The sequence below is a fragment of the Tachyglossus aculeatus genome, chromosome 9 (genome assembly GCF_015852505.1).
Source record: "Tachyglossus aculeatus isolate mTacAcu1 chromosome 9, mTacAcu1.pri, whole genome shotgun sequence".
Classification (NCBI taxonomy): domain Eukaryota; kingdom Metazoa; phylum Chordata; class Mammalia; order Monotremata; family Tachyglossidae; genus Tachyglossus; species Tachyglossus aculeatus.
This window is the reverse complement of record NC_052074.1, coordinates 61,612,805-61,625,594: the sequence shown is the minus strand read 5'-3', so window position 1 is coordinate 61,625,594 and position 12,790 is coordinate 61,612,805. Positions and strand designations below refer to the sequence as shown.

General features: G+C 42.5%; 1 protein-coding gene across 2 annotated transcripts in view; it reads left to right on the top strand.

The window, feature by feature from the left end:
• The window catches only part of PDE1A (phosphodiesterase 1A), a 213,518-nt gene extending 206,497 nt beyond the window's left edge, over nt 1–7,021 (top strand). The window contains exons 15-16 of one of the 2 annotated variants that reach the window (XM_038751270.1): nt 5,362–5,481; nt 6,119–6,206. In XM_038751270.1, the coding sequence (XP_038607198.1) occupies nt 5,362–5,438 (77 nt within the window). In that variant the 3' untranslated portion in view covers nt 5,439–5,481; nt 6,119–6,206. Of the gene's footprint in view, nt 1–5,361; nt 5,482–6,118 lie in introns of both variants that reach the window. The other variant, XM_038751271.1, reaches the window with a different exon arrangement.
• Nucleotides 7,022–12,790: the final 5,769 nt, after the last annotated feature.

The following is a 12,790-nucleotide window of genomic DNA, read 5'->3' as shown; positions in this document are numbered from 1 at the left end:
AGAGAAAACCTCCAGCTCTATTTTACGGTATTTGTTAAATCCCTCTATGTTCAAGGCACTGTACTAAGCACTCGGATAGATACAAGGTAATCAAGTTGGACACAGTCCATGTCCCACGTGGGGCTCGCGGTCTTAATCCCCATTTGACAGATGAGGTAACTGAGGCACACAGAAGTGACTTGCCCAAGATCTCACAGCAGATGAGTGGCAGAGCTGGGATTAGAGTCCAGATCCTTCTGACTCTCAGGACTGTGCTCTATCCACGAGGACGATGCTATTTCTCAATCTATAACGATAAAGCTGTCTGTAGATAAAGTTAAAATGCTTAGAGTCCCGACATGCTATAGTGTCTCTACAGAACCCCGCTATCAGCTCTCTTTTTGTGTGGACAAGCAGCAATTCAGATTTTTGACCTCCCCCTAGTCTAATCTAATCCTCTAAACTGTAAACTCACTGTGGGCAGGGAATGTACCTGTTATATTATACTCTCCCACTTGCTTAGTACAATGCTCTGCACACAGTAAACGCTCAATAAATATGATTCACTGACTGACTAATCATTTCTCCCCACTATCCACGTGGGGGTTCTGAAAACAAAGCCTTCAGCAGAGAGATGCTTCATGTAGTTTTTTTTATTATTTTATTATTTATTTAGTATAATGATAATTAATGACAATTATGATTATTAAAATTGCATCTATAAGAATTATTTATTATTTATCTATTATTTTATCTTTTTATTTGAAATGCGTTGGTCATCACAACACAATGTTGTGTTGTGTTTTTAAACTGTGAGCACACTGTTGGGTAGGGACTATCTCTATATGTTGCCAACTTGTACTTCCCAAGCGCTTAGTACAGTGCTCTGCACAGAGTAAGCACTCAATAAATATGATTGATTGTGTTGTGATGACCAATGTGTTGGTCATCAAAGCCGCGTGGCTCAGTGGAAAGAGCATGGGCTTTGGAGTCAGAGTTCATGGGTTCAAATCCCAGCTCCGCCAATTGTCAGCTGTGTGACTTTGGGCAAGTCACTTAACTTCTCTGTGCCTCAGTTACCTCATCTGTAAAATGGGGAATAAGATTATGAGCCCCCCGTGGGACAATCTGATCACCTTGTAACCTCCCCAGCGCTTAGAACAGTGCTTTGTACATAATAAGCACTTAATAAATGCCATCATTATTATTATTATTATCAACACTGTTTACTGAGCACTTACTGTGTGCAGAGCACTGTAGTCTAGTCAGTCATTTATTGAGCACTTACTGCATGCAGAGCACTGTGGTCAGTCATATTTATTGAGCACCTATCATGTGCAGAGCACTGTTCTAAGCCCTTGGGAGAGTACAATACAACCTAAGAGACACATTCCCTGTCCACAATGAACTTACTTTCTAAGCAGTTGGGAGAATCCAATGCAAAAGAGTTGATAAGCCTCCAATCTGGGACAGAAAAACAGGACAGCTTCACCATCTAGTTATTCCCAGCTCATGAGCAGAGATTCACTACTTCATTCAATAGTATTTATTGAGGGCTTACTGTGTGCAGGCACTGTAATAATAATAATAATAATGATAGCATTTATTAAGTGCTTACTACGTGCAAAGCACTGTTCTAAGCACTGGGGAGGTTACAAGGTGATCAGGTTGTCCCACGTGGGGCTCACAGTCTTAATCCCCATTTTCCAGATGAGGTAACTGAGGCCCAGAGAAGTGAATTGACTTGCCCAAAGTCACACAGCTGACAATTGAACCCATGACCTCTGACTCCAAAGCCCAGGCTCTTTCCACCGAGCCACGCTGCTTCCTATACTGTACTGTGCTTCCTGTACTAAGCACTTGGGAGAATATGATGTAACAATAAACAGGCACATTCCCTGTCCACAGTGAGCTTCCTATCTAGACACTGAACAGCAAGAAATGTCCAGTAAGGAACAAATAGCACATTTCTTCACCACTGGACTCTTAAAGACTGTAGCATGAGAGAGAAGCTGTGCTGCCCCCATGCCATCATGAGCACTTCCCATTAATCCTAGCTCCAGCCTAGGCAATGGGAGGAATCACCACCGGCATGTCTTCTCAACCTTTAGAAAGTTGGAAAGGCTGCCTCTATGACAGTGGGGAAGAAGAAGAAAAATCCACTCTTCTAGCCACAGTAACTTATTGTCCCAGCTCCGCCACTGATCAGCTGTGTGACTTTGGGCAAGTCACTGGACTTCTCTGTGCCTCAGTTACCTCATCTGCAAAATGGGGATTAAGACTGTGAGCCCCATGTGGGACAACCTGATTACCTCAGATCTCCCCCAGTAGTGCTTAAAACAGGGCTCGGCCTATAATAAAGCGCTTAACAAATGCCATCATTATTATTATTGTTGTTCTTATTCACTCAGTCATATTTATTGAGCGCTTAATGTGTGCAGAACACTTTTCTAAGTGCTTGGTAGAGCACAGTACAACAATAATAATAATAATGATGGCATTTGTTAAGCACTATGTACAAAGCACTGTTCTAAGCACTGGGTGATACAAGATGATCAGGTTATCCCACGTGGGGCTCAGTCTTAATCCCCATTTTACAAATGAGGTAACTGAGGCACAGAGAAGTGAAGTGAGTTGCCCAAAGTCACACAGCTGACATTTGGTGGAGCCGGGATTAGAACCCATGACCTCTGACTCTTTCCACTGAGCCATGCTGCTTCATTCTCTCACAACGAGATTACAGTCTAGAATGGGGGAGACAGACATCAATACAAATCAATAAATTTCAGATATGTACGTAAGTGCTTTGGGGCTGGGAGAATGTTTTCAAATAGCCTGTTAATCAATGGCATTTATTGAGTGTTTACTCTGTGCAGAGCACTGTACTAAGTGCTTGGGAAAGTACAATACAAAAATAAATAATAAACAATAAATATGATCTAATAACACAGATCTGTAAATTGCGGATTAAGACTCTGAGCCCTATGTGGGACAGGGACTGTGTCCAACCTGATTAGCTTGTTTCTACCCCAGCACTTAGAACAGTGCCTGACACATAGTAAGTGTTTTATAAATACCATTATCATTTTTAATATCATTATAACATCTTATCTACCCAGCACTTCAATTAGTATTTGGCACCTTTTGAGTCCTTAATTAGTACTATCGGCCACAATATCACACCCAAAATACCATTCTTTATGCTACTTTCCAAGTGCTTACTGTGTGCCAGGAACTGTATTAAGCACTGTGGTAAATAGAAACTAATCTGGTTGAACATAGTCCCTGTTTCATGTGGGGCTCACGGTCTGAATCCCCATTTTACAGATGAGGTAACTGAGGCATAGAGAAGTGAAGTGACTTGCCCAAGGTCATATAGCAGACAAGTGGCAGAGCAGGGATTAGAACTCAGGTCTTCTGACTCCTGGGCCCTTGCTCTACCCACTAGGCCATGCTGCTTTTAACTATTCCAGAGACAGCGTATTCCCTGCAATGATTTTTGGATATTCCGGTAATTAGTAGTTGTAATGATATTTATTAAGAGCTTACTTTGTGCAGAGCAGTGTACTAAGCACTGGGGAAAAAATGCATAGGTGAAATTTAGATAATGTCCCTGTTCTTCAAGGAAGCTCACAATCTAGGAATAAGGGAGGGGAGAGAGGTCAGGAGACAGGACACATAAGGAAGGATGAAACACATAATCAATATCAAAGACAATTACAGTGATAAAGAATGAAGAGACCAAACGTGTTTTTAGAACAGAATTGTGATAACCTGATAATGGAACCTGAGCAATAGGGTATATAAAATGTGTTTTATTTTCTTTACCCCATTCCACCAACTTCCCTGATAATTCTGTCTCCATTTCTGATTTATTTTTGTGTCAATGATTCAAGACATCACCCAGGATAACGGATCATTTTCTGTACTTCCTTCCCTTCTTATAACTTCAGATTTATTCAATAATGGCATGATTCCAAGATTAAGCATCCTAGAGTTTTTCATAGGAGTGTTATCATCCATCAAAACCATTGTTAGGCTCCCTGAATTATTTAGTATCATGGACATAGAACTGAAAATGAGACTCTGGGTATTTTTTAAATTCTCTCTTTTTTAGTTTTAACATTTTGAATGTATTCAGCTCAAAGTTATATCATTATTAAATGCCCTCGAGTAGTTTCTGATTCACAGCGACTCCAGGGATATACTTTTTACAGAACGTCCTGTCCTCTGCCATAATCCCCAACCTTTCTATTGGTTCTTCCATTATTGTTGCTATGGTCTCCATCCATCTAGCTGTTGGCCTGCCTCTTCCATGTTTTCCCTGGACTTTTCCTAGCATTAGTGTCTTCTCCGGAGAATTAGTCGTCCTGATTATGGTGTCCAAAATATGCTAAGTCGAGTCATTTGGCCTTCCAAAGGCCATTTTGGTTTAATTTCATTAAATTGATTTAATTAACTTCGTCTGATGCTTCTACTTAGACCCTTCCTTTGTGGGTAACCCTAGGGAGAGTATCTCTCGATGGTATAGATCTAAGCTTCATTGGCATATGCAAACTCTCCTGCTATGGTAAGGTATTGATTCACAGGAGAGTCAGCTCAAAGTACAGACTGTAAAAAAAAAAAAATGAAATTCAACTGCTCTCTTAATTATACTCACTGAGGGCTTACTGTGTGCAGAGCACTGCATTAAGTACTTGGGAGAGTACAATGTAACAGAGTTGGTAGATATGTTCCCTGCCCACAAGCTTTTACAAATATTTGATTTATTCTATTATCATAGTTGACATCAATCAATTGTATTTATTGAGTTCTTACTGTGTGCACCTCACCGGACTAAGCTCTTGGAAGAGTACAACAGAAAAGAGTTCAATCATTCATTCATTTAATCGGATTTACTGAGTGCTTATTGTGGTGCAGAACCCTGTACTAAGTGCTTGGGAGAGTACAATACAACAAACAGACAAATTCCCTGCCCACAACGATCTTACAGTCTACAGGGGAAGACAGACATTAATGTGAATAAGTAAATTAAAGATCTGTACATAAGTGTTGAGGGGGTGAGGAAGAAGTGAATAAAGGGAACAAGTCCAAGTCCAAAGGCAATACAGAAGGGAGCAGGAGAAGAGAAAATGAAGACTTAGGGAAGTCCTCTTGGAAGAGATGGACTTTTAATAAGGCTTTGAAGGTGGGATATGCAGTTTTGATATATTCAAATGTATGTACAGTTTTGTGGTTTACAAAATCCTAATCCATTGTATAAATCCAGTGCTGGAACCCTTGGATAAATGGGCTAGCTAACGAGGTTCCTGGTTGACATCTTACAAGGTCAGGTCATTTGGCTTCCTTTCACTCCCCAACCATTCAATTTTCATTTTTCAGGTGAATCTGAGCTCTGCAAGAACTCAGAAGATCAGGTAAAACCTACTGAAGAGAAACATGCTGTTGTTGGCCAATAGGGCTGATGCATCTTAAAGGCTTCAAATCTTTTAGGAATGAGAGGTAATGAAATCGCTTCTCCTTGGGATTCCCAATCTCAGGGACAGAGAGTAGCGTGTTCCGAGTCGATCAATTGCATTTATTCATTCAATCATATTTACAGAGCCCTTACTGTGTACAAAGCACTGTACTAAATGCTTGGGAAAGTACAATATCACAACAAATAGATACGTTCCTGCCCCCAACGACCTATTTTGTGCAGGGCAGTATACTAAGCCCGCTGTTGGGTAGGGACTGTCTCTATATGTTGCCAACTTGTATTTCCCGAGCGCTTAGTACAGTGCTCTGCACACAGTAAGCACTCAATAAATACGATTGAATGAATAAGCGCTTGGGAAAGTACAACGTAGAACTGTCAATCAATCGATCAATGGTATGTATTTAGCGCTTGTGCAGAGCACTGTACTATGTGCTTGGGAGAGTGCAATAGAACCAAATTAGCAGAGGCATTCCCTACCCATAATGGCTTACCATCTAGAGGGGGAGACAGGCATTAATATGAATAAATAATTTATAATATATAATTTAAAGATATATACATAAATGCTGTGGGGTTGGGAGTGGGGTGAATATCAAGCATCTAAAGGTCACAGACCCAATATTACCACAACCACACATTTCTATTTTCATCCTTTTTCAGGGAAAGCAAAACCGCATTAACTTCTCAACTTTCAGTGAAGCTCAATTGCCATCGTCAACCTTTCCCTGGACCACGTCATTTCATAGACCAACATGAGAGAAAATAAAGATGAGAAAACGCAAAATCCTGAGCTGGTAACTCAGGCCGCTTAACTACTCTTCAAGTTGCAGTCGTGCTTGATCGTTGCTCTCGTGTTATCGTTGTTAGAGTTTTAAGTTCTTCTTTCAAGCCAGAGTACCTTCTAAACTAAACGTTGGGCAGATGACTTTTAATTCATTAAACCACGCCATAGCCCAACAGATGGTGAGAAAGATATATGAAGAGCAGAGGCCCTTAGTAACTTATCTACTTGCCCAGTTTTGTAACCATTGCTGGAGCTCATAAGCTCTTCTAAACCTGAAGAAGTAAAACTCAAATGAAGTTTTCACCAAAAAAAAAAAAAAAAAAAAGATTTCAGCTGCCATGGAGTTGCTGGTGTTTTCTGGGCGTTTGAAGAGAAAATGAATGTTTGGAGTGCTGAGGCAATGGGTGCATTGTTGTGATGGAGCTGCACATAGAAAGAAACCTGATGTGTGTATATCAAGAGAGCTGTGTAACCGCCAGAGGAATCTTTCTCTGAACCAAAAGGCAATGCCCAGTGATAATTATGGAGATTCTCACCTAACAGCCCTTATTAAGCTTCCAGCTGTATGGGGCACTGAGCCAGGTTTTCCAAAGCACGCTGGGCAGACAGGATTCCTGGCCCCTTCCAGTTTGTCTGGAAGACCTAAGCATGCACTACACATCGGTTACAGACTCCGGTTCTACTCTTGGAGGAATCAAAGCCAGGCAGAACTGAGGTAATATCCATCATCGGCCATCAGAGAAACTACAGCACCAAAGGAACGGATATTCGGATCAAATGACTTGAAATCCCACCCTGTCTCTAGACCGACCCAACTGCAATCTATCATGTGCTCTGACCAGACTTCGCCTACTTATTGGGTCTTAACTTTATCTTTCCAAGCTGCCCAAAACTTTAACCGGCAAACCCGACCCGATCGCGATTTCTCTGTTAGCTGGCCTATACCAGGAAGGTGTTGTTTTCCTAAGGGGTAAGGGCTTGGTGAAACTCTAAAGTGTATGGGAACCATCTCGCTATTCACCATCGAGGAGGAGCCAGCTCTTCTTAAATACTCTCTCTTGTCTCTGCTTCATCGCTCTACTACCCAGTGATAAGCAATATCGCTGAAATGGTTACAGCCATAAGTTTTCCACTTCCCGGTCAAGGAATTTGCTGTGTGTGGGATCCCCTTGAAGATGTAAGCCATATTCAGTCTGCATATTTAGTGTGCCTAGTTGTAATTTACGAATTATCTGTGCATAAGAGGTGTATAAAGTGCATTTAAATGCTTTGTGAATATGGCCCAGGGCTTTTTATTTGCCAAGGGTCTCCTGAAAAGTGCAGTTGATAAATTAAATTGTATTACATGCATTATGATGCAGTTGATGTTTCTGTGTTGAGAAAAAAGGTTGAGTATACATATATATATATAGATTATATACATATGTGTGTGTATTGATAGCATAGGGATAAAAGACTAGGTTATGTGGATTATAACTTTTTTTTTTAACCAATTGGCCTTTTGTCTTCTATTTAGGTAAAGAATTGCCAGTTCCTTCCTCTTGCCATTTTTTAGGCGCTATTAACTTTAGGGGGAAGGGGAAGAGGAGGCCACATTAGGAAAAAAAATTTAAAAGTTATAATTGGAACCCACAAAACTTTTGATCGAATTCAAGTTTGTAATAGCGACCCTGCCTTAATTTTGGCGGAGGGACAAAATTAAACATGAAGAGGCCCCTAAATGGTAGTCAGTTCGCTTCTGCCAGTAAGTGACTTTGTGACTAAACACTCTACTTGAGTATAGAACTCTTCTGTGCACCTTTCTTGCCTTTAGCCTAACTGCCGATTTCTATTAACTCATGAAACACTGTGACTGAATTTCCTGAGATCGCGTAGAAGAGTTATTCAAGTGTCTTCTCTTTTCCACGAGTTTATATAATTTTTTTCCCCCGTTACTGTCGTGCTAGAGGTCAGCACGGTCCATGTAACCCAGATCATCTAGGAGCAATGAATGAATGAAAGAATTTAAGGTGGTTGTCCTAACCAGACATGGGAACAAGCAGAGATCTGGGGGTGCCACTCTTTACTGAGCATTTGAGACTGGGGTTGAACAGCAAGAAGCCACAGAGTGGGCAACACGCTCGGTGTTTTGTTCTGTATCTGTATCTTTAGATATTAAAATAATCGATCTTGTAGCATAGATATGACCCGATTTGGCTAGTCTCGCTTTTATTTAATTTGTAATATGGCAGCCTATAGTGATTTTCTTCCAACATACTTGTCTAGATTTGATTTGAAAACACTACTGAATAAATCGAGGGAAAATATTGCAGAACATTCAGCATCAAATGGACAGCGACTTAAATGTGTGACGTGGCGCTTTGTGGAAAAGGAAGATGGGGGTTAAAAATCTCTGTAAATGGGAGTTTCTAGTGATCGGTACTGATGGGAAAGTATTTCATAAAAAGAAAAGTGTTTCCCATACCGTACAGAGAGCAACTTCCTACTGAATTGTTTTCCAAGTATTTATGAGGCTAATCCATTATTTATTATCTTCTCTTGTCTTGTGCCAACGAGTCATCTCCGACCCGTAGTGACGCCATGGACACAACTTTCCCAGAACACCCTGCTCTCCATCTGCAATCGTTCTGGTAGTGAATCCATAGAGATTTCTTGGTAAAAATAGTCACGTTTTGGAATGGGAGCAGTGCTGAGAAACAACATTTCCTAGTGGTTAGAGCACAGGCCTGGGAGCCAGAAGGACCAGGGTTCTAATCCAGCTCCAACACTTATCTGCTCTGCATCCCCGGACAAGTCGCTTAACTTCTCTGTGCTTCAACTCCCTCATTTGCAAAACGGGGGATTAAGACAGGGAGCCCCATGTGGGACAGGGATTTTGTCCAACCTGATTAGTTTGTGTCAACCCCAGCGCTTAGTACAGCGTCTGGTGCGGTAAACCTAGTGTCTGGCATTCATTCATTCATATTTATTTGGCTCCTACTGTGTGCACAGCAAAGCAGTTGGGAGAATATGGTTTAACAATAAACAGGACACATTCTCTGCCCACAACGAACAAAAAGTCTAGAGATGAGCTTACAGTCTAGAGCGCTTAACAAATCCCATAAAAAAAGGAATAGCTATGGTATTGTGCAGTGAAATCTCCGTTAAGCTAATCGGATGAGTGATGTTTTCCCTGAAATAGTACAGATCTGCATTTTTGCTTCTAGTTTGAGGGTTGGGAGGGAGTGGGGAGACCCTAGGAGGGTTGGAGACTAGCTGCCTCACCTTGGTGGGGTGAAAGGTTGTTGGGAGGCCACCAATGGAGCCTGGACAAGCTCCATCATAGCCAGGGCTCCATCAGGGCAGAGAATGGAAATGACTGGGTTACTACATCACTGCCCAATTATAGCATGGACACACCTGTGCTGGCTCCCACCTTGGGCAGACTTTGTCCCTGGGTCACTACAGCCTCTAGACTTTAAGCCTGTTGAGAGCCGTGAATGTGTCTGTTGTTGTATTGAACTCTCCCAAGCACTTAGTACAGTGCTCTGCACGCAGTAAGCACACAATACGACTGACTGAATGAACAATTGCCAGGTGAGGGTGAAAGGAAGAAGGAAGCCCACCGCCCTGACCCTCACTAATGCCTCTCCTTGTGGGGAAGGAATGTGTCTGATATTATAGTGTACTCTCCCAAGTGCTTAGCACAGTGTTTTGCACACGGTAAGTGCTCAAATAATATGATTGAATGAACGAATGAGGGTGGTCTCCTGACAGTTTCAGTGGTCATCCTAACCCTAAGGAGCACGCGTGTGCGTGATTTTGTGGACGGCTGTGTGTGAAACAGTGGGAGGACACATGCTTTTTTTCTTGAGGGACCCCATGTGGCCTAGCGATGATGATAGTAATAATAATGATGACATTTATTAAGCACTTACTATGTGCAATGCACTGTTCTAAGCACTTGGGTGGTTACAATGTGATAATTTTCTAGACTGTGAGCCCGCTGTTGGGTAGGGACCATCTCTGTATGTTGCCAACTTGTACTTCCCAAGCTCTTAGTACAGTGCTCTGCACACAGTAAGCACTCAATAAACACGATTGAATGAATGATCAGGTTGTCCCAGGGGGGCTCACAGTCTTAATCCCCATTTTACAGATGAGGGAACTGAGGCCCAGAGAAGTTAAGTGACTTGCCCAAAGTCACACAGCTGACAATTGACGGAGCCGGGGTTTGAACCCATGACCTCTGACTCCAAAGCCCGTGTTCTTTCCCTGAGCATGATGATGGTACTTGCTAAGCGCTTACAATGTGCCAAGCACTATTCTAAGCACGGGGTAGATACAAGGTAATCGGGTTGGACACAGTCCCTGTCCCACATGGGGCTCACACTCTTAATCCCTATTTTACAGATGAAGTAACTGAGGCCCAGGGGGGTGAAGTGGCTTGTCCAAAGTCACACAGCAGACAGGTGGAGGAGCCAGGATTAGAAACCAGGTCCTTCTGACCCCTCAGGCCCGTGCTCTAGCCACTAGGCCATGCTGCTTCTCTAGCGGAAAGTACAGGATCAGGACTCGGAAGATTTGGGTTCTAAACCCAGTCCTACCATTCGCATGGTAAGTGACCTTGGACAAGTCATTTTACTTCTCTGGGCCTTGGTTTCCTCATCTGTAAAATGGGAATTCAATAATGGTTCTGCCTCGTAATGAGAGTCCCCTGAGGGTCAGGGACTATTTCTGATCAGCACTTGGCACATAATAAGTGATTAACAAATACCCCAATCATTATGATTATTATTATGGAGAGAGGGGCCCTTCCCATCCCACCACCTCCAGCCCCTACCTTACTGGACACTAATCCAGATGCATTTCTCATATGCTGTACTGTACTCTCTCAAGTGCATAGTACAGTGCTCTGTACACAGCAAGTTCTCATGGACTCTGATCCACATCTCCTCACCCCTGGCTTCAAAGCACTCAATCACCTTGCCCCCTCCTACCTCACTCCCTTCTACGTCTCCCTGACTTGCTCCCTTTATTCTTCCCCTTTCCCAGCCCCACAGCACTTATGTCCATATCTGTAATTTATTTATTTATTTCTATTAATGTCTGTCTCCCCTTCTAGACTGTAAACTCATTGTGGGCAGGGAATATATCTGTTTTTTGTTCTATTGTACTCTCCCGTATGCTTAGTACAGTGCTCTGCACACAGTGAGTGCTCAATAAATACAACTGACTGACTCTTTGCCCTGAGTTGTACAGGGAGGACTGCTGAAACACACATGGCCTGCCTCAGGTTGGAGATTCTTGACAGGCAGGCAATCGGTGAGAAGAATCGGAAATGCTTCATCGGAAGACGCTTTGAATTCCATCAAAGCGTCGCCCTGATTTCGTCCCTTTATTCACACCTCCCTCAGCCCCACAGCACTTACACCCACAGCTGTAATTTATTTATATTAATGTCTAAACCTTGAGCTCATTGCGGGCAGGGAATGTGCTTTCCGAGTGTTATATTGTTCTCTCTCAAGCGCTTGGTACAGTGCTCTGCATACAACATTCAATAAATATGGTTGATTGATGGATGAGGCTATCCACTCTATAAACTCTCCACAGAAATAAACATTAGCTGCCTCAATTATGCTGTCTTATACCATCAAGTCGTCTCCGACCCATAGCGTCGCCATGGACACATCTCTCCCAGAACACCCCACCTACATCTGCAATCGTTTTGGTAGCATTATCCATAGTGTTTTCTTGGTAAAAATACAGAATTGGTTTACCATTGCTTCCTTCTGGGCAATAAACTCGAGCCTCCATCCTTGACTCTCCCCTGAGCTGCTGCTGCCCAGCATGGGTGAGTTTTGACTCTTAGATTGCCTTCCACTCGCTAGCCACTGCCCAAGCTAGGAATGGAAATGCCTTTGCTTGACTCTCCCTCCCGTAGTTGAGACTGGAGTACTGGAAACTCTCCAGGAGCAGCCCTGAGAGGGGTCTCAATTATATTATTCTTGACAAAAAGAGAGCGGAGGCAGCTGAGGATTGGTCTCATAGAAACGGCTTGGGCATGAATCTGCAACAGAAATTCCAGCTAATTTCTGTGTTTTTTATTTTTTTAATGGTATTTGTTAAGTGCTTACTATGTGTCATGCACTGAATTAAGTGCTGGGATAGATACAAGCTTACCAGGGTAGAGAGAGTCCACGTCCCACTTGGATCCCACGGTGATAATCCCCATTTTAATTTTTCTAGATTGTAAACTTATCCTCTAGACTGTAAGCTCATCATGGGCAGAGAATGTGTCTGTTTATGTTATATTGTACTCTCTCAGCTTTTTGTACGCTGTGTACAGTAAGCGCTCAATAAATACAACTGAAATACAACTGATTTTACAGATGAGGTAATTGAGGCCCAGAGAAGTGAAGTGACTTGCCCAAGGGCACACAGAAGACAAGTGGCAGAGGTCAGAATTAGAACCCAAGCCCTTCTGACTCCCAGGACTGTGCTCTATTCACCAGACCATGTCGCTTCTATTTGACACAATTATCAAGCCCCAAATGTGAAATATTTTC